This window comes from Syngnathus leptorhynchus, chromosome 2, assembly GCF_054491065.1.
Source record: "Syngnathus leptorhynchus isolate UIUO chromosome 2, UIUO_Slep, whole genome shotgun sequence".
Lineage (NCBI taxonomy): Eukaryota > Metazoa > Chordata > Actinopteri > Syngnathiformes > Syngnathidae > Syngnathus > Syngnathus leptorhynchus.
The window spans coordinates 15,006,408-15,031,270 of record NC_141196.1 but is presented as its reverse complement, the minus strand read 5'-3'; the positions used below and the strand labels follow the sequence as shown (position 1 = coordinate 15,031,270).

The 24,863-nt window shown below is 42.1% G+C and overlaps 2 protein-coding genes and 3 pseudogenes across 2 annotated transcripts in view; all 5 read right to left on the bottom strand.

Annotated features, from left to right (window-relative positions):
* Positions 1 to 24,863, bottom strand: part of LOC147060948 (protocadherin alpha-5-like) — a 133,491-nt gene that overhangs the window by 62,453 nt on the left and 46,175 nt on the right. The gene's annotated exons all lie outside the window — the stretch shown is intronic.
* Positions 10,712 to 13,350, bottom strand: LOC147060964 (protocadherin alpha-8 pseudogene; annotated as a pseudogene).
* Positions 14,339 to 16,708, bottom strand: LOC147060963 (protocadherin alpha-8 pseudogene; annotated as a pseudogene).
* Positions 17,679 to 20,753, bottom strand: LOC147060962 (protocadherin alpha-8 pseudogene; annotated as a pseudogene).
* LOC147060961 (protocadherin alpha-3-like) lies at positions 22,325 to 24,799 on the bottom strand. The gene has a single exon (XM_085906482.1). It carries the CDS (start codon positions 24,704 to 24,706, stop codon positions 22,325 to 22,327), a length of 2,382 nt encoding a protein of 793 aa, XP_085762608.1. The 5' UTR covers positions 24,707 to 24,799.

The window sequence follows — 24,863 nt, the reverse complement described above, 5'->3', positions numbered from 1 at the left end:
CACAATTTGTCATCAATTTGTTTGAACGTCCCCTGTTTACTAATCCCAGGATTAATCCCCGGCTTCATAAACTCCCGTCCTATTTTCCCCCATGTGGAAAACATGATTTTATTTGGACAATATATTAATAATCATCGCACACAGATCCACAACCATCTCTCAGCAATATGCATTATTTATAATATCTCACTATGCGGAGTTTATAGATGACAACAGTCTAAGCATGGTCAAGTGGGGTGTCTTTTATTAGCAGCACAATGTGTGTGTATGTATCTATACTGGAAAAAAATGACCTTTCCCATCACTTGATGGTGATTCACATATTAGTGAGGATTATCGAAAGCAGCCCAGAATCCTGGATTATTTTCCTCATAAAATCCACATCACACATACTAATATTACTCAGCACAGTAAAGCTAGAATTTATCTTTTAAAAGCACATAGTTTATCACAGTTCTGCCCAGCAACCTGCTGACCTCCTGACCTTATTTTCAGTTGATTTTATTTCAAATCTCTTCTGCTTTCCAAGAAATTATAAAGCATGCCATAATTGTTTTTACACTTTGAATTCATGTAGATTCTGGCTGTCGTATTAAATCCATCTTGAAAGTCAAGTTAAGGCTTTTTGCACAATATTTTAATAGCAACACAAACATGTATTATAAACTATATTTAGCACTCAGAGAGTTCCAAAAAAATTCATAAGAAACAACTCTGCTGCAGAAACTAAAAATATAGCTCATTCTGCTTTGTTAATTTGACAGTAGCAATTAATCTCAGTGATGAAGACTGCCTCAGAAATGACTGCAAAATGTATATGAACAAATAAAGGTTAAAAATATACTCAAGTATTCCTTCATTGAATATATTTTTTTTGTATTTAAATGAAGGAGAGTATTTAGCTTACAGGGAGAGAAAAGAGTTAAAGGTGGTGGGACAAGGGCAGTGGAAGTGTGTTGTATTTTTAGTGTGCTCGCTTTATTATTAAAGAGTTAGCACCACATATAGTAGATGTGTTATGTGTGTGCACTTGTGACAAGCACGTTAAAGGGTGCACACTCTCAGTGAGCGGTGGAGTGGGGGTGCCATCTGAACCACATGCTTCAAGGCGAGCTAGCACTCCCCCTCCTCGCTCTCTTCTCTCCCTTTTATGTTTCCATAGCAACGCCATCCCCGGCATACACGATGCATGTGTGCACACAGGCACACACATTGTGAGTGCAAGCCCATGGGTGTATTTTACTAAATACGTACACTGGAGTTTTTGACCCACTTCTGAATATTCATCAACTCACATTGATGGATTTTGCTCTCACTGAATGAATCAAAGCACATCAGGCTTTGAGTGCAAACACAAATGTACACCAAAGCAAACAATGCGTACTCTGGAATTAAACGAGTCTGTCAACAGTTGCATCTGGGTTGCTCATGCATCGCTAATGTCGCACTGCTCCAGCAGATTCATTATGACACTTCCACTGCAGCACCTTCTTCTCCTTTCCGACCTCCCCATCACACTGAAGAGATCCTGACCTTTTCAATCACCCCCTGCACAGCCGACAGTGCCCTTGCTGGCCCAAGGCTCTGGAGACCACCCCCACTCCTCCCTATGAGCTGCACACTTGCTTTGCATGTGATGCAACACTTATACCACGAGCAGCCTGTCTGCAGAACATCTTATCCTAGATATATATTTTTTTAATATTTAGCTGTGATGTGCCTGAAAAGGCTTTAGCACGTGGACTGATAGGGCCACGCCCAAATGTGCATTCATGAGACAAGAAAAACATGTAAAGCAGAGGCCAAGATGTTTACATTGAGAATCATAGGGTGTGATTAAGGGTGATATAATGGCAAGGAAAATAAAAATGTGAATTGAGGGGAGAAAAAGAATAGCCTATGGATCATTGAGAATGAAGAATGTGTGTGCGTGTGCGTGTGCGTGTGCGTGTGCGCGTGCGCGTGCGTGGAGAGGGGGTTATAAAATATTTAACATTCTTTTTTTAGGTGGATGTTGATAACGTCACAGACATGCTTGCAAGACGGCTCAATCCTTTGCACATAAAAAGCTACACATACTAAAATACAATATGATGAGGAAGCTGAAAATAATCCACCTTCATCATTTATTTTTCAATTTCAATCTGCTCTCCCTCCATTGGTTGGAAAAATAGGACAGGGGAGCATCCAGCAAAAACATGAGCCAGGACATGGCAATATGGAGCATGCTCACGCAAATGCGCATACACACGCACATGCCACTGAAATAGACTCCCAAACACATTGTTCACTCATTTGGAAAGCAATGGCACAATTTCCCCAAATTACTTAATTAGCTACTCTACTGTAAAAACAACGGGCAGGCAAAGCAGCAGGCTACTGTTGACGGGGATGTGTCCTTGACAGCATGTCTCATGAGAGGAGCATTTCGAAATAGCTCTTTCTCTCACTTTGCAGCTTTGCTTGCTCCGTATGAAAGACAAGTGTGTATTAATGTGATGCTTTGGCAACAGTGCAGGTGCTGACAAAATATAAAGTTGTGAATGTGGCTTGAGTGTGTGTGAAAGATAATGTATATTCAGAAATGTGAAGTGTGCAGGGGATGCTTTGATTTAGTGCCTTTCATCAAAGTTCCAAACTAGCAAACCATTTTTGACAACAGCATTACACATATGGATTCACTTTACAACAACAGACACATTTTTCAATTCTGCTCATAAAAACAGACATAAAATCTAAACAGTAGAGGGGGAAAAGACACCATCCAATTGGTTTGGTTGAAGCAAAGTAGCAGCCCTGGACTTTGCTGATTGGTTCATTGCACGTAGCGACAAAGGCGGCGTCCGATAGCTCTGTTTCCACTGGGAGCAACCATAATTGATTCATTCACTCCTCTCCTGTTACCATAGCGACACAGATGCAAGCCTCCTTTAGCACCACTCCCTACCCCTCCTTCGGACCTTTCTTTGTGAGGAAGCAGGGAAAGAATAAAATATCAAAATTTATATATTTATCTGTCATCCAAGATAAATTTTATATACTGCACATACAGACAATGTAAATATTCTCCCTATCCTTAGTGAATCCACAGAGAGGGAAGAGAGATGCAGCCAGAATGTATTTTTTTTTTTTCCTGGGATTAGGAGTAAATCTGGCAGTATAGTCAATCATGGATAACCTAGATTTGTCAATCAAATGGTTTGTCAAAGGCAGAGGGTGTGGAACAACCAGTTATGAGTGGTGGGAAATGGGACAACTACCCATAGATCAATACTGGCACATAAACTCAATCGTGAAACCACTGAATACACCACCACTTTCGGAGTGCAGTGACCAGCTAAATAATTGACAGTATTGACGCACTGAGGACATTATGTTCTACTTTTCTTGCCACAAGAGGGCGCCTCTTTTCTCCCCTTTCCACACGCTCAGACTTGATGCCTTCTGATAGATTAGCAATGTCACACTCAAGAAAAAAAAAAAAAGTGTATCGTGTGGTACAGATACTCTCGCAGCCTTGATGTCTGATTCCCATTCACTGTGTCTTTAGGAAATGAAAACGCCGCATGGGAAGGAACTGTATTAAACAAAGAGAGAAAGATTGGGAGATATACTTGAGGTGTAATTGATTGCAAGAGAAGACTCCTCGCAAGTTATTAAATAACGCGACAATACTGTGCTGCAGCCAGGGAACCAGGAGAAAGGGATTCATATAACATTCAATGCATATGCTGTCCATTTATTGTAATTTTTCCACACGTATTTTCTTTATATATTTCTCCCACATTTGACACACGTTGCAATTTATTTTCCATACAATCACACATTAGACCAGTATAAGCGTTGGGTAATGTCTATTTTTACGTTCTTATTAGTCATGCTGAAGTAAGTGTTCGCCCACCACTACAGCATGCATGTGATGAGGAGCAATGGAGGGGCGGACCTGCTGCATGCGCGCAAGCTTGGCCCACTTCCTTTAAAAAAAAAAAAAAAAAAAATGGAGGGAGTGAGTCTGAATAATAGAGAGTGCTGGCCTGTAGAGATCCTGATGTTGGAAGTGCAGGCTGGAATGGTTTTTGTGAGGTTGCTCCACTTTTCTTCCTAACATGACTTCAATATTCTGCTGTGACTATTGTGTTGTGTGTTTCATTTATTTTCATAACTATTAGACCCGCCACTAGCTACCAGCCTCCTGTATGTATAGCATGAAAACTTAAATAGGTACAAGGACAGCAGATTCCCATGAGTGTATTCATATTCTTATGAATTTGCATGAGAAATGAAGAAGTCCTTGCATCGACAGGGCAATGTTCCTAGGTGCCAATTTATTAGATGCAACTAATGTGAATGTGCAAACTACCACAAAACTATCCATAAGAAAATAATATTGAAACACAACATTAAAACAAGACACATAATTATGTGAGTGGCATGTTTAGTTTCACTTTCTGCTGCCTTCTTTAAGCTAGTCTTCGTGGCATGATTAAGATGATTCTACCTAATCGCATTAGAGGCGTAACGAGAGAATTATCACTTGACACTCTTTACAGAGGCCTTAATCCGTGTAGGGCAAACTGGAATATTGACATTAGTAGTAGAATTGACAGGATGAGTTAAAACACAAGTTTGGTACCAAAAGTTAAGAATATCAGTAATATGTGAAGTTCAGCTATTTTCCCCACTGTGTGTGATAAGTCTTGGACATTTATTTTGAAAGAGTCAAGGTATTTTAGATAAATAAATATGTTTATACTAACATTACTACAACTACTATTATTACATGCATATATTGCACTGTACAAGTATCCCATACTTTCTCCTCTAAACTAGTGAACACAATGCAAAACTGGTTTCCTCCCGAGGGTTAGTTAGATTGTACCATAACCCTGTAAAAAAGAGAGAGAAAAAAAGATATTTGGGCAAATTTGTTGTTGTGATGCATGCAATTTTATTGTACAGGAGTACCTAATATTGTGGCCGGTGCAGAAGAAAACAAAGCAATTACATTTTGTAGGCTGCACTCCAGTGAACTTTAAATTCGACTTGATAAGTGCATCATCGTGCCAATTAATATGACAATATATTCTGTCTCATCCTTCTTGCTGCTTACTGCTGTTATCTTTATTGTTACTCTTGATCTAAAAGGGTCTCCTCTTGTGGATGTGCATACTGAATATTAATTTGAAAACATGGAGAATAGTTGTAATGTTCATCAAGAACATAAAAGAAATATCACTCATTGGTCTTTTTCATAGAAAATCTAAAACTAAAGAAAATTGAGTCACACTTTCAGTTCGAAGATAGGACGAGCTAATAAATAATATTCTTCATTTTTTTATGAGTTTATTCTAATAAAATACTGTATTTGTGGATTTAGAATAGTTCTTGTTTTAAGAAATAAATAATGTCAGACATGTAATACACAAACGAAAAAGGATATCCTCTTGTAAAATATGAAAATGAAAAAAATACTATGAGTCTTTCAGCAGTATTTGCTGTTGAGCTTCCTCCAAAACGAGGGCACAGTGTACAGACGAGAGGCTGCCTGAGACTAGAAATAGCATTTGGGGGCATGATGGATTAAGAAGAAAAATTTGCGAGAGGTCCCTTCATTGGACAATTCTCTGTTTTGAAACAACAGGACCAAGCAACATTAGATATTAAAGAGCTGATTACAAGGAAACAAAATAAAGTGAATTTGGTAAAAGCAAGCGTTTGCATCTGCTTGCATCCATACAGTCAGACAGGAGAGGGCACACGTGAGAGCATGAGCTATACGACAAGACGAGGAGGAAAGTCTATTCTCAGAGTGTTGATAAATGGATGGGCAGGACGGGTGAGTAAAATAATCCAGTTTGAGGTGAAGACCAAATGGACGTATAACGAGGCTGGAAAAGAGTGGGGTCGACTGTAGAGAACAAAGCCTGCACTGGAAGACAGACGTGGGAGTGGGAGAGGAGAGGAGAGGAGACGGAGGGATGTGCGTCAGGCGCATTAACATTTGCATTACACACCCCAGCTCATTGTTTTAGTTATACGCTGCAGACACGACTGCAGGAATACATGCAACATACCTTCATTACTAAAATAACCATAAATATGCAAAATACGTATGCGTGACAACCAGCCATTACCACAAAATGTGTCCTTAACATTTATTACTTAACAAGCATAAGGGTAAAATCAACACGTCCCCTGCTTTTGTTTTTTTTCCTGACAGATGGTCTTCCTAAAAATAAACAGAGTTGAAAAATAAATAAATAAATAAACATCCACATGTGGCACTAAGATGACTCATCACAGCTGCTTACTGCAGGTTTACACACACAAAGATGCCCAGGGAGTGGCATTCAACTCATTTTTGTCACAGTACTTCTTGAATTTATAACATCCGAATAAAATCAGACGATACATTCAGAACATAGTGCAGATTTTATTGTGCTTACTGAAATAGTAAATTATTCTTTCCACTTTCTTAATGGATATTGTTGCAATAATAACTAAGAAAGAGGAAAAGTCCATTATTGTGGGTCAACTTTTCCATGAAGGCAATAAAGCCATATTCAATTAGAGAAACTGTCAGAATAGGAGGAAATGCTGTAAGGGACATTATATGGTGCCAAGCAGAGGTCAGAGTCTGAATCCCTCTCATAGACGTCTGATCCCATTGATGCTCAGTCCGAAATAAATACAACATGTGGTCCTCATCACGAGAGTGTGAGTACACAGTGGTCCTATGCCCACCCCAAAGAGTCAACAGTGAGCAGTGCAAGAATACTGTGCTAAGAAGGCAATCCTCTTACGAAAGGCTGACCGCAGATTCCCCTCTCTTAAACATTCACTAAATCAAAGTTCACAACACCAAAAGTCATGCCTCTTGTTGTTTACCCTATCTTGATTGCAACAAGGTAAAATCCAGTTGCGCTTTCTTTCGCCCTACTCCTTTGCCACTATGAGGCTAAGTTGCAGGGAGCCTTACGCTATCCTCAATCCTCCGGGCATGCAGCGGTGACCTGAGCACTGCAGCAGATGTTGTGGCTGTATGAACGCTGATGCCAAACAAGAGCAGTGCAGGCCATCTGTTCTGAACTGTTATTTAAAAAAAACACACAACCCAAACAAAAAAAGATAGCACAGGAATAACAGCAGTAGGGAAATAAATAAAAAAGCACCTGTGTTTAGACTATTATTAATATTACTACTATTAATAATAATTGTAATCATACATCGAATAATGTGTTGATATTATACACTTAGAAATAAAGCAAGCTTGTCACTGAGAGTGTCCTCGTTTTGAATGAGTGTGCAGTATGAGTGGCAAGGTTGAAATTATAGCACTCTCCCACAGAGTCAATGAAGTGCGACACAATGAAAGTGAGGGCTTATATAACAACTGGAGAAGCAGAGGGGTGAAAGGGTCAGACACGCTCATGTAAATTTCCTCATAAAAAGCCCAGTTCTGAGACACAAAATGATGCATATGTTCAAAGAAATGCCATAGAAAAATGTTGATCTAGCATAAAGTATCCTATAGATACACGTGTGTCTATAGTATACGGAGGAATGAGCTTTGACCCAAATTTGTGACAAGCGTGGGGCCAACCTGCATGAAAGCCACACATGGCTATAAACCAGCCTTGTCATGTAGCACAAATGATAGAAGCAAAAGGAGCTGTGCCAGGGAGCCTTGGCCTCGAGCTGTAAGTGCTGCCCACCCACACTTTACACGCTTTGGCCTACTGACTCCCACTTTGCCTTGGTAACGCACAGGGATAGCAGGGAGAGAAAAAAAACATGCAATTGCACTATATATAGCCATCTACCATGCACCCATCCATCAACTCAGCCATCCAGCGAAACCAAAGTGTGCAGTGAATTGGTGACCATCAAGCTCAAAGGTCAGTATCATGGCATTCGTTGTCAATGTTAATTGTCACATCCTGACGTAATCCGCTGAAATTACTCAATTTTTCAATGGCATGCCAGTTCATTGAGATGCACCTTTATATTGAGATCCAATGAAAGAACACAAATTCTGCCTTTGCAAGGACATTTTTGCTCACTTTTGATTGATGCCATCAGAGTGGTGTTCATTTTTCCGAGTCATTATAGTTTGTAATGGTGTGGAAGAGCACTGCCTCATAGTAGAACAAACACACTGAATCAGATAGGTGCAAAATCTAATTGTCATTGAAAGAGAGAGCTTATCTATAGATGAATGAATGGCTGTTAATTACAGAGCAGTGAGCACTAAAGCATAGGTGCACATTGTCAAACTCTTTTCATTGAGGTCTTAATGTCAGTGTGAATGGCTGCTGTGTGTTTGTGAGAGAGAGAGATTGTGCGTGCATGTGTGTGTCAAAGACCTAAAGATAGTAGTTGGTGCTCGTGTCATACCCTACTACTGTGTGTTTAAATGAGATTATCATCACTGTTGTTGCTGACCCCAATGTGAGTGGAGCCGTGCGGCCATACTGGAACCACATAAGAGACGATGTGCCCCAGTGACACACAACAGCACATGCAGCATCACACAGCCACAGCCCTAAAGGCATGATGCAGAGTGACACACACAGAGCGTGTGATAGAATTTTAAAATTCAGTAAAGAGAATGGACATGTCCAGGCGACAGAACATGCTGGCATATCAGGAAAGAGGTAGCCAAGGACATTCAGATAGAAGCGGCAAAAGGAGGGCATGAGTAGACTGGGGGAGGGGGGAGAGGAATGAAGCATGGAGGATGAGGAAGGAGAAGAGGATGTAGCAGCAGAGTAGGAAGAAGCAAAATACACCAAGAAGGCAAATAAAACAATGTCTGGAAGGAATTGCAGTAAACAGTTTTCACTTTCCAACTGTCTGCATTTCATCAAAAGCATGCCTATGTGCCACCTGACAGATCCATTCACCTTGTGACACCTGAGGGGCTTTTAATGAGAAAGAATCTCTCAACCACTTGTGAAAGACAGCAGACAGGTTGCAGTGCACTGGAAATAATGTTAGAGCAGACAGTTAGCATGCAAACACAATTGCACAGATGTGCTTGCATGGCCAGCCAAGCAGACAGACAAAGCCACTGGCACAAACAGCCACACCCCTACACAAAGCAGCACGGATGATACAAATGTAAACACAGTACATACTTGACTGTTTTGTAATCAGCTGCAATCGACCGGCGATAACTCATGCCAGTCTAATCAGAATTTAGAATGATATTGGGAACAAAAGAGAGAAGTGCACTGTGTACACCAGCACTGGGGTCAACAACTTGGTGCCACATGGGAAGCACGTTATGTCATTGCTATGGCTAATAGGTGTAATTGTGATTTATCCACATTAGAGGCAAAAGTTGCCATTACACGACAAGCCACAATGACAAACGTGATCCACTGACATCACCACGCGCTTGCTCGCTGCATTCCTTTTGAATTGCATCAAGACATCTCATGGGGGCATTTGCTGTCCAGGTACAGCTTAGTAGTGCTGCTGCAGCCACTCGGAACGCACACATGTGGAACATATGCATGCATGAACACAGGTATAAGGCAAGTTGGTCAAAAGAACTGCAGAAAACCTTCTGCCTGCAGTCATGCCATAATAGTGGATTAATCTCCCTCCACCCTTCCTCCAACGCAAATACGCTCAGTGAGATGCTTCTGCTTGAAGATCTATATCGAGACGACTTAGATTCATACCAATGAGTAAATATTTCAGGCTTAGTTTTTTTTGTGGCGTAGGAATTTTAAGACTGACCTACTTCTTAGCTAGAAATGATAATCTCTATACCATAACATAGCTAATTATGAGCTCAAGCATCTCTGCCTTTGCTTTTGTTGATTTATTTGCACCATCTGCTGCTTAATTCTAAGGCAGAGAATTTCTCAACATGATCACGTTTGATTGAAACAGACGCATTTTCATAAAATATTGCGAGTCGCCTATGGAGGCTTCCACCACCCATCCCCCTCCCCTCCTCCTTCTCCCTTCTCCTCATGCTCCATCCTACAGTGCCGGCTGCTCGTCTCTACCCCCTCCCTCCCTTGCCATATTCCTCTGCTGTTGCTAAGACTGTTGATCATTTGCTAGTCTCTTCCGATAGGTGGATTTCCGTGCGCGTTGCTATGGGCAACACACAATATTCCACACAGAGTGAGTCCAAAAGCAGAGCATGCAGATTGCACACGTGATAAACCATGACCTATTTAGGGAGATACAAAAACGCAAACATGGTCATTGTACTATTACGTTTCATAATGCCATTGTGAAATGTAACACAAATCAAAAGTCCAAATGGCAGAAACATAGTGTGAAAGAAAGACATAATTGTAACGAATGAACATCAACGCTGATGTTCAAAAGGACAATCCCCAATTGACTCGGGGTGACTTGTGAATCACGGCACGCCAGCTGCAGGCGCTCTCTCGCTTCCCGCTTTACTTTCAGACATGCATGCTTCATTGAATCAGCTCAACTGCATTCACATTAGGCATGCTTACAAACACTAGTAAAAGCACACAGAACCTGTCGATAAACACGAAAAAGAAGGTGAAACTTTCCCTGCTGCTTCATGACGTTTGAAAATCAATAGCACAACTAGTTCCTGTAAGTCATTTGACAAATAAGATGTTTTAGTCACAGAGGCAGCTGTCTATGAAAAACATCTCTTACACAACACAATCCAGTATTTTTTATCCATTATTCTTGCTTTTCATTTTCACTTTTGCTGGACATCAGAAGCTAGAAGAGTCTCTTTGAAGCCCTTAATGACACAAAAAATGTGCCGGTAAACCATCCAACATGAGGTTTTACACTCATAAGGGACATATGAGGCCCATGCATCATAAAAAAGGACATCAACATATTTCATGTTTTCCTCTTCAGCATATTTCTGGGAAACAAATTCAGTTTGCACATTGGGAAGCTTCACTTATAATGCTTCAGGACCACAGACAGCGACTTTTTTGTATCCAGTGGTCAAACATACATTTGAGCTTGGATGTTTGACAATTTTCAAACATCAGTGGTGAACACAGAATATCTCAAGTCCACACACCCATATGGAACATAACTGCTGAGTCTTACCTCCCCGGAAGTGTGTCTCCTGTCAGGGAGCACCAGAGTGTTGGCGTGGCTGCCTGGGACGATGGTGGAGCCAATACTCATTCTGGGTCCAACTAACATGTAGCGTTTGTCTCCCGATCTGTACTGGATGCTGTGACACAGCGTGCCATCATAATTGGTTTCTTGCAGATATTTAGAAGTGTACTCGGTGGATTTGGAGCACTGCATGGCGATCAGCACAATGATGCTGATGACAAAAAGGAGCGACACCGAGCCCAAAGTGATCATCAGGTAAAAAGTCACATTGTCCTCCTCATCCACCGTGGCTGCACTTTTCACGTCGGAAGCTGCAAAAGCCTCTTTGGGCTCCACGAGTTTGACAGTCACTGTAGCTGTCGCCGAGAGCGACACGTTGCCGTTGTCTTTGACCAGGACGAGCAGGCGATGCTCTGCCTCGTCCGTCTCCGTCAAGGAGCGCAGTGTTCTGATCTGGCCCGTGTAGCGGTCCAAAGAAAACAGACTATGGTCGCTGACTCGCTGCAGCGAAAAGAGCAACCAGCCGTTATAGCCGATGTCGGCATCGTAGGCTCGGACTTTGGTCACCAAGTCTCCCCCTTTGATGTTGCGGGGAATCTCCTCCACACCTTGAGCAGAACCGTTGGAGCTGACCGGATACAGAATGACTGGAGCGTTGTCATTCTGATCCAGAATGAACACCTTGACTGTCACGTTGCTGCTCAGTGGGGGGCTCCCACCATCCCTGGCCACCACTTGGAACTGGAAACTTTTCAGCATCTCAAAGTCAAAACTTTTTAGTGCTGAAATGTGTCCATTTTCAGAGTTAATGCTTAGAAAAGATGTCATTGTTTTGTGTTCATCTCCATTTCTCACAATGTCAAACGATATGACAGCATTATCACCCTCATCACTATCGTGAGCGCTGACGGAAAACAAATAGGCCCCTGCAACATTGTTCTCGTTGATGTAGAAAGTATAGAGATTACTTGAAAACTTTGGACTGTTATCATTTACATCTGATACAGTCACACCTATTGTTTTGTGTGAGGAGAGAGGCGGCTCACCGGCATCCTTTGCAACTATTGTGACATCATACTTGGACTGATGTTCTCGATCCATATGAGATTTGGTGATAAGCGAGAACATATTATCTTGTAAAGAGGGTGTTAGCATGAAAGGTATGTCACCCATAACATGACATGTGACCTTTCCATTGACACCTGAGTCCTTATCATTCACACTTATCAATGCGACAGTGGTCCCAGGTTTGGAGTCCTCTGCAATAGCACTTGAAAATGAAGTTACTTCAATTTCAGGTCTGTTATCATTTAAATCCACAATAGTTATTATGACACTTTTCTCTGTTTCTAGGGGGACTAATCCTTTATCTGATGCTTTAATGTCAATTTCATACTTGTCCTTTGCTTCAAAATCTATTAGTCCTTTAACTACAATTTCTCCACTAATCGTATCAACATCAAAAACTTGGCGTAATTTACTATTAACATTATTACCAAAGGAGTACACCACCTCGCCATTGAGACCGTCATCTAAATCTGTTGCGTTTACTTGCAAAATGGTTGAGCCGATTGGCGCGTTTTCCCTAAGCACAGCAGAATATGACTCTGAGGTAAAAACTGGCATGTTGTCATTTACATCTAAGACATTAATTAAAATCTCCGTGCTTCCTGATCTCGCGGGTTTACCACCATCGAGTGCTGTCAGCAGCAGTTTATGACTCCCAGCACTTTCTTTGTCCAGCGCCTTATGCAAATACAAAACCGGGATTTTCCCGTCTTCCCCTCGGTCTTTAACCTCCAAACGAAAATGCTCATTTTGACTGATTTTGTACGAGTGAACCGAAAACGCGTCGCTGTCTGGGTCGTGGGCGCTCTGCAGCTGAAACCGTGCACCAGGCAAAGCAGATTCCGATATCTCCAAACGCGTCTGATTGTTGGGAAAGGTGGGGGTGTGGTCATTTACGTCCAAAATCTCAATGGCGACGTAATGGACCTCCAATGGGTTTTCCACAACGATCTTAATGTTGACAACACACGGACTGATTCGCTCACAAACCTCCTCTCTGTCTATTTTCTTCTTCACCCGTAACATGCCGTTGTTTGTTAGTACAAACAGAGGCTCGGTGGTCCCGGAAACGACCCGGAATCCTCGAGCGTTTAGTCCACTCAAATCCAACCCCAAATCTTTTGCAACATTTCCAACAAGGGCGTTATCCATTCCTTCCTCGGGAATAGAGTACCGCAGCTGCGCCATGGTGAAAACAAACGTGAAATCCAAACAAAAGATGACAACCAGTAAGCGCTGCGTCCATGGCGCGCGTGATCGTCGAGACATACTGGACCGGTTATTAGCCCAAATGGGAGTCCATGCGTAGGAAACAATAGGATAAATTGGGGATGAAGCAAAAGGCAAAAACCAAACACGCAATATTGACAATGCGAACTGGCAACGAGGTGAAAAAACGCCTCAAAGTGTAAGTGCACACTCACGCGCAAGCGCAGTAAACCAAATCACTGACGCGTTCCAGCAAAATTTCCCTCACAAGCAGTGACACCAAGCGATCAGAACTCAACAATGCATATACTCACATTTGATAAAACTCAGTGAACAAAAATTACCCAAAATAGGTGTGATATTTTGAAAGAGTCAAACCTGCTCGTTGCTGTCGATGTCAAAACACTTGGAACTGCTTCTGTTCCAAGAATGGAAGAAAGGCATTGTAGTGCGTTCAAAATTCTTCAAACAATTAACAAAAGTCACGCCTTCACCTGGCATCGCTCATTTGTAAACACGGGTGACATTCACCAGCAACACCACATGACCCGAATTACCGTAAGTGTACAAATAAGCAACAAACCTCAAAACATGTTCCATAAAAAAAAAAAAATCCTAATTTAATTAGCACTTTCCAATAATGCTCAACTATATTATGTACCTAATTGAGTTCCAAATGGGATTATGCACAACATATTTTAGGGCGATTGTAGATATGAAACGTTTTTTGGGGGTATCGTAAAAACTACCCAACCACTTTATAATCAAGCACCACAAACACCACCACCCCCGCTGAGTTTGCCAAAACACGACTTTACATTCCACCACAAACTGAACAAGCTAACCAGGATCAAAGTGTCACAATTTTTGCAGGCAATGTCAGAAAATATGTTGAAATGGTGAAAAATCAATTCAGCTATTTTTGCATTTGATAGTGGCATATTTCTTCAAAATTTATAATTGAATGTCATATGTTAATGAGCCTTACCTCCCCGGAAGTGTGTCTCCTGTCAGGGAGCACCAGCGTGTTGGCATGGCTGCCTGGGACTATGGTGGAGCCGATACTCATTCGGGGTCCAACTAACATGTAGCGTTTGTCTCCTGACCTGTATTGGATGCTGTGACACAGCGTGCCATCATAATTTGGTTCTTGCAGATATTTGGAAGTGTACTCGGTGGATTTGGAGCACTGCATGGCGATCAGCACGATGATGCTGATGACGAAAAGGAGCGAAACCGAGCCCAAAGTGATCATCAGGTAAAAAGTCACATTGTCCTCCTCGTCCACCGTGGCCGCACTTTTCACGTCGGAAGCCGCAAAAGCCTCTTTTGGCTCCACGAGTTTGACGGTCACGGTAGCCGTCGCAGAGAGCGACACGTTGCCATTGTCTTTGACCAGGATGAGCAGGCAATGCTCTGCCTCGTCCGTCTCCGTCAAGGAGCGAAGTGTTCTGATCTGGCCCGTGTAGCGGTCCAAAGAAAACAGACTGTGGTCACTGACTCGCTGCAGTGAAAAGAGTAACCAGCCGTTATAGCCGATGTTGGCGTCGTAGGCTCTGACTTTGGTCACCAAGTCTCCCGCTTTGATGTTGCGGGGAATCTCCTCCACACCTTGAGCAGAACCGTTGGAGCTGACCGGATACAGGATGACTGGAGCGTTGTCGTTCTGATCCAGAATGAACACCTTGACTGTCACGTTGGTGCTCAGAGGAGGACTTCCACTATCTCTGGCCACCACTTGGAACTGGAAACTTTTCAGTGTCTCAAAGTCAAAACTTTTTAGGGCTGAGATCTGTCCATTTTCACTATTTATACTTAAAAACGAAGACAGCATGTGATCATTTCTGAGAATGTGGTATGATATGACAGCATTCTCATTGTCATCCTGATCAAAGGCTTTGACAGAAAAGATGGAGGCGCCTGCATCGTTGCCCTCGGTGACATAGAAAGTGTGAGGAATGGATGAAAACTGAGGACTGTTATCGTTCACGTCTGAAATGAAAACACTGATTGTCTTTTGAGATGAGAGTGCAGGTTGACCGGCATCTTTTGCAACTACTGTTATATCATAGTGGGACCTTTTCTCTCTGTCTAAAGGTGATTTGGTCACTAAAGAAAACATTTTGTCTTGTAATGATGGTGACAACGTAAAAGGAACATCCTCATTTATGGAGCAAAGAACTTTCCCATAAAGGCCAGAATCCAAGTCAGTCACACTTATTAAAGCAACTGTAGTCCCAGGCCTGGAATCTTCAGGGATAGAACTGGAAAATGACGTCACTTCAATCTCAGGTGCATTGTCATTGACATCAATTATCTTGATGAGGACACTTTTTTCTGTTGTTAATGGGAGGGAACCTTTATCTGATGCTTGGATTTCAATCTCATATTTATCTTTTTCTTCAAAGTCAATAATTCCTTTCACCGTTATTGCACCTGTTAAATGATTAATTTCAAAAAGATTTAATAATCTGTGACTAACACTGTTGCTAAATGCATAAACAACCTCACCATTTGGACCTTCATCTAAATCAGTTGCATTTACTTGAACAACAGTTGTGCCGACAGGAGCATTTTCATAAAGCGTCACAGAATATCCCTCTGACGAGAAAACAGGCGAGTTATCATTACTGTCTAATATATTTATTAAAATATTAACGTCGCCTGTTTTGGGAGGTTTTCCACCATCGAGTGCAGTTAACACTAATGAATGACTTCCGGCTTCCTCCCTGTCCAAATGTTTTTGCACAATCAATATAGGAATTTTTTCATTGTCTCCTTTATCTTTAATTTCTAAACGGAAATGATCATTTGCACTAAGTTTATACTGCTGGACAGAGAAAGGACCGCTGTCTGCATCTCGTGCCGCTTTGAGTGGAATTCGCATTCCAGGTTGCACGGACTCAGGAATGTCCAACGTCTTTATTTCCACAGGGAAACTTGGCGAATGATCATTTATATCCACGACTTCCACGGCAACATAATGCACCTCCAGGGGGTGTTCTAGCACCGTTTTTAAATTAATTACACATGCAGTGCTTCGCTCGCATACCTCCTCCCGGTCAATTTTCCTGCTTACGTACAGGATGCCGTCATTCTCTCCGAGGTGGAAAAGAGGCTCCGTTGCGCTTGAAACAATCCGATATTTGCGTTCTTTCAAAGTGCTCTTGTCTAATCCCAAATCCTTTGCAACATTTCCCACAATAGTTCCTTCTTTGATTTCCTCGGGGACTGAATATCTCAATTGAGCCGAGGTGACACGCCACAAAAGCACAGCAACCAGGCAGCAGACCCACCGCATTTGCGCGCTCCTCGCCTGGCATCCTCTTTGTTCCATGATGAACCACAACTACGTTACGGGCAGCGTATTGCTGATAGACTACTGCATTGTAGTGAGGCGAGAGTCCTTCAAAAATATGACAAGATGGCAAAAAATGCAGGTCAAACGCAGCAGCGATCGAATCAGTCAGCTCCCACAACTGCGACTACAATGACGAGGAGGAACCTGAAGGCAGCAGACTAACCACCACTTTTATCATCACAGCGACACCCTGTGTTGACATTACTTCCTACAAGTATATAATTGTTTCAATTAATATACAAAGTACAAAAGTCAATTCATATGTAAACCAAATATATTCAGGAAATTCCGCACAATCCAGCCCGGTTTGGCTGTTATCAGGCAGACAGAAGAACAATATCATAAAGTTCAAAACTATAAAGACTATAAAAATGTCTGATGGAATGTCCTGTCTATCTAAATAAAGAAACGGACGTAGGTGTATTTCGAAAATAAATTGTCCGCCTGTATTTCTCTGTATAGATGTGGGGCAACAAGTGCCTCTACAGATCCAGGACCATGGACAGCGGACGGGACGTGTAGCTCAAGCGGGCACAACTGCAGGAAGGCATTCAGGTTCTCTCATTTCTTTTTTAGTTCCACCCTCGGAAAGTAAGGAGACCCAGTTAGTTAATGTACGTAGTAAATACATTATCTGCCAAATGTTTAGTTTTCACTTTCATTTGAAAGGTTTAGTATTATTTTGCATTCTGACGTCTTGCTAATATCATACATGCAGGCTATCTGCAAACAACTGGCCAAAATGAGGAGCATGCCCTTACATCATCCATACCACCATCCATTGTCTATACCGCCAATTCTCTTCAGGGTCACAAAGACCGACAACTACCCATCCCAGCTGACTTGGGGCAAAAGTCAAACTCAAAACTGGACCGGTGAACATTCAGTCGCAGGGCATACATAGAGACAGGCAATAAATCACACAATCACTGAGTATGAGTTAAACCTACACTACCTGTTTGAAGTCAGGGAAGTGCACCACAAATCAATCCATGACTCCACTTGAACAATTCTGAATTACTGAATCACACTTCAGGGACTAAGGCACTGAAACAAAACCCTGAAAATGATTGCTGTAAATTAACGAAAAAGAAAAAATAGTGTGTGACACAGGGTGCTGACCTTAGGCATGCATTAAAATAATAAATGGGAAATTAAGTTATAAAACTTAATTCTTAACTTGGTCATTAAGTGAAACTGTCGGGTGGGATATGTGGCAACACATTGCACAAAGGGTACAACACATTCGTAAACAAGCACAAGTTAGCATGGATCTCAAATAATGCTGTCTTATTAAAAAGAGACTAAATGCAATCAATATGAAAATGCAGCCAAAATGCACACAATATGTGTGTCTTAAGACAGGACACATTCAGCATCAATATCGGCAACAATAAAATGAAAAGCCACAATCGTTTAAAAAATTGTCTTACCCCACCAGAAGTGTTTCTCCTGTCAGGGAGCACCAGAGTGTTGGCGTGGCTTCCCGGGACAATGGTGGAGCCAATACTCATTCGGGGTCCAACTAACATGTAGCGCTTGTCTCCCGATCTATACTGGATACTGTGACACAGTGTGCCATCATAATTGGTTTCTTGGAGATATTTGGAAGTGTACTCGGTGGACTTGGAGCACTGCATGGCGATCAGCACCACGATGCTGATGACAAAAAGGAGCGACACCGATCCCAAAGTGATCATCAGGTAAAAAGTCACATTGTCCTCCTCGTCCACCGTGGCTGCACTTTTCACGTCAGAGGCCGCAAAAGCCTCTTTGGGCTCTACGAGTTTGACAGTCACTGTAGCTGTCGCCGAGAGCGACACGTTGCCGTTGTCTTTGACCAGGACGAGCAGGCGATGCTCGGCCTCGTCCGTCTCCGTCAAGGAGCGAAGTGTTCTGATCTGGCCCGTGTAGCGGTCCAAAGAGAACAGACTGTGGTCGCTGACTCGCTGCAGCGAAAAGAGCAACCAGCCATTATAGCCGATGTCGGCGTCGTAGGCTCGGACTTTGGTCACCAAGTCTCCCCCTTTGATGTTACGGGGAATCTCCTCCACACCTTGAGCAGAACCGTTGGAACTGACCGGATACAGGATGATGGGAGCGTTGTCGTTCTGATCCAGAATGAACACCTTAACTGTCACGTTGCTGCTGAGAGGAGGACTTCCACCATCTCTGGCCACCACTTGGAACTGGAAACTTTTCAGTGTCTCAAAGTCAAAACTTTTAAGGGCTGAGATCTGCCCATTTTCACTATTTATACTTAAAAATGAAGACAGTGTGTTGTCATTTCTGAGAATGTGATATGAAATGACAGCATTCTCATTGTCATCCTGATCAAAGGCTTTGACAGAAAAGATGGAGGCACCTGCATCGTTGCCCTCCGTGACATAGAAAGTGTAAGGACTGGATGTAAACTCGGGACTGTTATCATTCACGTCTGAAATGAAAACACTGATTGCCTTTTGAGACGAGAGTGCAGGTTGACCGGCATCTCTTGCAACTACGGTTATATCATAGTGGGACATTTTCTCCCTGTCTAAAGGTGATTTGGTCACTAAAGAGTACATTTTGTCTTGTAATGATGGTGACAAAGTAAAAGGAACATCCTCATTTATGGAGCAAATTACTTTTCCATTGAGACCAGAATCAAAATCGTTCACACTAATTAGAGCAACTGTTGTTCCAGGTCTGGAATCTTCAGGAATGGAATTGGAAAATGACGTCACTTCAATCTCAGGTACATTGTCATTGACATCAACTATCTTGATTATGACACTTTTTTCTGTTGTTAAAGGAGCAAACCCTTTATCTGATGCTTGAATTTCAATTTCATATGTCTCCCTCTCCTCATAGTCTATCAGACCAGTGACAATTATCTCCCCCGTTGAGCGGTTAATGTCAAAAACTTTAAACAAAGTATTACTCACACTGTCGCCGAAAGAATAAATAACATCTCCGTTTTGACCGTCATCCAAATCAGTTGCATTTACTTGTACCACTGTGGTGCCCACTGGAGCATTCTCTTGGAGCATCACAGAATATGTATCATGGGAAAAAACTGGAGTATTATCATTTATATCTAACACGGTTATTGAAATATTCATATGTCCAGATTTGGGAGGCTTGCCTCCATCAAGAGCAGTCAGCACCAGGGAGTGGCTTCTTGCTGCTTCTCTATCCAATGATTTTTGCAGCACTAATACAGGTATTTTACCATCTTGTCCTTTGTCTTTGACCTCCAAACGAAAGTGATCGTTTTCACTGAGTTTATAATTTTGCACGGAAAACGGGCCGCTATCCAGATCACGTGACGGTTTCAGCTGAAAACGAGCCCCCGGCAAAACAGACTCGAAAATGTCCATTTTTTTCTCCTTCTCTTGGAAACTTGGAGCGTGGTCATTTACATCCAGCACGTCCACTCCCACGTAGTGGACCTCGAGTGGGTTTTCCAGCACAGTTTTCAAATTAATCAAACACGTCGTGCTCTGTGCACACACCTCCTCTCTGTCAATTAGTCGGCTCACATAAAGGTTGCCATCGTCCGGATTCACGTGAAAAAGAGGCACAGCGTCGCTAGAAACGACACGATATTTCCTTTCTTTCAGCGTGACTTTATCCAGTCCAAGATCTTTGGCTATATTTCCGACCATTGTTCCTTCAATGAGCCCTTCAGAAATGGAATATCTCAAATTTGCCGAGGCCAAGCCGCACAAAATCGCAGCGGCCACGAAGCGGGCTAAAAAGCATCGCCCGCTCCCCGGCACGCACCTCCTTTGTCCCATGACTCTCAAAAATACTCACAAGAAAAACACAGCTGTAGAATACACTGCTTCGATGAACGGCAAGTTCATTCTCTTCCTACAACTGCAGATGTGAAAGCAAGTATATAATATTTCCAGAATGAGCCGCAAGCTGCCGAGATGCGCCCGACGGAACGAGACAACGAGGGGTTGATAAAATTGATGACGAAACGCTCATGCGCGCAGGACTGTACTGTTACACTGACACCACGCGATCGAAAATTTCCCTACACTGTACGGGAATATTGGTTAGAGGCTTTTTTTTTTTTTTTTTTTAAATCGAAATACAGCAGTCACATAAAAGGCCCAGGTGTTAAAAGCCCAAAACAACGTAGATTATAGTCCACACTTTGCTGATTTGAAATTACGAATCAAAACATTGGAGAAGGCCAAACAAAAACTTTTATAAAATAATTAAAACCGCCTGTGAACCCGTGTCTATCCCTATCATATATTTAATCTACATATATAGGCTATGAAATGACTTCCAACTTTTCACTGCCTCTTTAGTAGCATATACCGTAATTTTCATTGCCTAAAAAATATTTTTAGGCCTCATGATAACGCTTGTTGACAAGACTCAAGTACGTCACAGACAAAAATTATTTCTCACTTGCTCTCAGTACCCACATGTCCCCATGGTCTTCATATTATGTCAAAGTAAATTAAAATAATATTGTTCTTAATGAATAATAAAATAAAATAAATTTTTATATAATATTACGTATTTCCATATCTATTTTGCCATCCATTTGATGTACCTCTTATAAAGAATTCTGAAAGCAGTCACCATGAAGAAACTGGGAATAAAAAAAGTTCTAAAAAATGTCAAAATCGCGCATAATACATAACCGGACACAAACTAAGTGCATGTGCATGCACAGAGGGGGTAAAAATAACAAGACATGAGATTTTAAAAAGTGCAATCAACACTTTTAAAGCCAAGGTGTGTGCCAAGGTGCACACTGCATGTGTGTCTATGTAAATAAAGGTGCATTCCTCAAATAAATTGTACACTGTACAAAGATCCACACTTTTAAACACCCAAGTTGTATTTAGGCCCCGTCGGGATGGTTCTGAACGCCAGCGTTATTTCCGGTGCATGTCTTTCAATATATATATATATATATATATATATATATATATATATATATATATATATATATATAGCCTTTATATAATTTCAAATTAAAGGCTCTGAGACAGAAAATCCATGTACGACTCTACCATAAGACAGTCAAACACTTAAGCACCGACAACACAAATCTGTCTGACTGTGTTAATCACAAAATATGATGACAGGATTTCAAACTATATTCTCCCTATAATATAAAAATCAGGGGAATAATAGAATATCAAAGGAAGAAGCGCAACCTATAACAGCTTTCAAATTGTTGTCTTTGCCCCCGAGGCACAAGATGTGTTTCGTAAGTTAACACGTACACACAGGCAAGCATTCTCATAAAACAACTGAGTTATTATGCTGTACCTCGGCAGAAGTGTGTCCAAGTCAAGTCAGTATTTTTCATTGCACACAAATACGAAATCACTGAGCTCCAGCAGGAGGACACTTGGGGGAAGGGGTGTGGGTAAGGACCACGGATAGCACCACTCCTGCTGAGTTTAACCAAAACACGACTTTAAATTCGACCACAACCTAAAAATGCTAACCAGGATCAAAGTGTCACAATTTTTGCATGCAATGTCGGAAAATATTCCAAATTGGATAAAAATCTATTCAGCAATTTTTGCATTTGATAGTGGCATATTTCTTCATATTGACAATAAAAAGTCATACGTTAAAGAGCCTTACCTCCCCAGAAGTGTGTCTCCTGTCAGGGAGCACCAGAGTGTTGGCATGGCTGCCCGGTACTATGGTGGAGCCGATACTCATTCTGGGTCCGACTAACATGTAGCGTTTGTCTCCCGATCTGTACTGGATGCTGTGACACAGCGTGCCATCATAATTGGTTTCTTGGAGATATTTGGAAGTGTACTCGGTGGATTTGGAGCACTGCATGGCAATCAGCACGATGATGCTGATGACGAAAAGGAGTGACACTGAGCCCAAAGTGATCATCAGGTAAAAAGTCACATTGTCCTCCTCGTCCACCGTGGCTGCACTTTTCACGTCGGAAGCCGCAAAAGCCTCTTTTGGCTCCACGAGTTTGACGGTCACCGTAGCCGTCGCTGAGAGAGATACGTTGCCGTTGTCTTTGACCAGGATGAGCAGGCGGTGCTCGGCCTCGTCCGTCTCCGTCAAGGAGCGAAGTGTTCTGATCTGGCCCGTGTAGCGGTCCAAAGAAAACAGACTGTGGTCGCTGACTCGCTGCAGCGAAAAAAGCAACCAGCCGTTATAGCCGATGTCGGCGTCGTAGGCTCGGACTTTGGTCACCAAGTCTCCCGCTTTGATGTTGCGGGGAATCTCCTCCACACCTTGAGCAGAACCGTTGGAGCTGACCGGATACAGGATGACTGGAGCGTTGTCATTCTGATCCAGAATGAACACCTTGACTGTCACGTTGCTGCTCAGTGGAGGACTCCCACCATCCGTGGCCACCACTTGAAACTGGAAACTTTTCAATGTCTCAAAGTCAAAGCTTTTGAGAGCTGAGATCTGTCCATTTTCACTATGTATACTTAAAAATGAAGACAGCATGTGATCATTTCTGAGAATGTGATATGAAATGACAGCATTCTCATTGTCATCCTGATCAAAGGCTTTGACAGAAAAGATGGCGGCGCCTGCATCGTTGCCCTCGGTGACATAGAAAGTGTAAGGACTGGATGAAAACTCAGGACTGTTATCGTTCACATCTGAAATGAAAACACTGATTGTCTTTTGAGACGATAGTGCAAGTTGACCGGCATCTTTTGCAACTACGGTTATATCATAGTGGGACCTTTTCTCCCTGTCTAGAGGTGATTTGGTCACTAAAGAAAACATTTTGTCTTGTAATGACGGCGACAAAGTAAAAAGAACATCCTCATTTATGGAGCAAAGAACTTTCCCATTATGGCCAGAATCCAAGTCAGTCACACTTATTAGAGCAACTGTAGTCCCAGGCCTGGAATCTTCAGGGATAGAACTGGAAAATGACGTCACTTCAATCTCAGGTGCATTGTCATTGATGTCAAGTACTTTGATGATGATGCTTTTTTCTGTCGTCAGCGGGACAAAACCTTTATCTGATGCTTGGATTTCAATTTGAAACATGTCATTCTCCTCATAGTCTATAGGACCTTTCACAACTATTTCACCCATTTGTGTGATATCAAATAAATCCATAATATTTTGACTCATACTATTGCTGAAAGAATAAATTACTTCTCCATTTGATCCTTCATCTAAATCAGTTGCATTCACTTGTATGACAGTTGTTCCTATTGGGGCATTTTCATTGAGCATTACAGAATAAACATCTTTAGAGAAAACGGGTGCATTATCATTAACATCTAACACATTAATGAAAACATTCATTTCACCTGTTTTAGGAGGTTTTCCCCCATCCATTGCCATTAACACTAGCGTTAGGTACCCAGTTGTCTCCCTATCTAATGTTTTTTTAACCACCAATATGGGGATTTTTCCATCTTTCCCTCGATCTTTAACTTCTAAACCAAAATAATTATTCTCACTGAGTTTATAATGCTGAACAGAAAACTGACCACTGTCTCCATCCTGAGAAGCTTTCATCTGAAACCTTGCTCCTGGCAACACCGATTCATAAATATCTAGTTTTGTTTCTTCCTCAGGAAAACTGGGAGAATGGTCGTTTACATCCAGCACCTCCACTCCAACATAGTGGACCTCAAGTGGGTTTTCGAGCACGGTTTTTAAGTTGATCAAACACGTACTGCTTTGCGGGCACTCCTTTTCCCTGTCGATCTTCTTGCTGACATAAAGGACGCCGTCGGTTTGACTCACATGAAAAAGAGGCTCCGCAGTACTTGAAACAATCCGATACTTGCGCTCTTTCAGCGTATTTCTATCCAATCCGAGGTCTTTTGCAACATTTCCAACCACAGTTCCTCCATCGACCTCCTCGGAGATGGAGTATCTTAATTGCGCCGAAGTCACGCTGCACAAAAGCACCGCAGCCGCGCACCAGAGAAAACAGCGGCTCACCGAATCCTGCGCGCCCCTTTGTTCCATGCTGATGCAAAAAAACATCACTGCAGGTCCATTCTAAGAAAATCTGTTGCCCTTGAGTAAGTAAACTACAAGATTTTAGTGCATCAAAGTAGTCTTCCACTAAGATAACTGCCTGAGAAATAAGGACAGCGAGACAATTGACACCGTTGAGGCAGCCACAGTGATCATGTCAGCG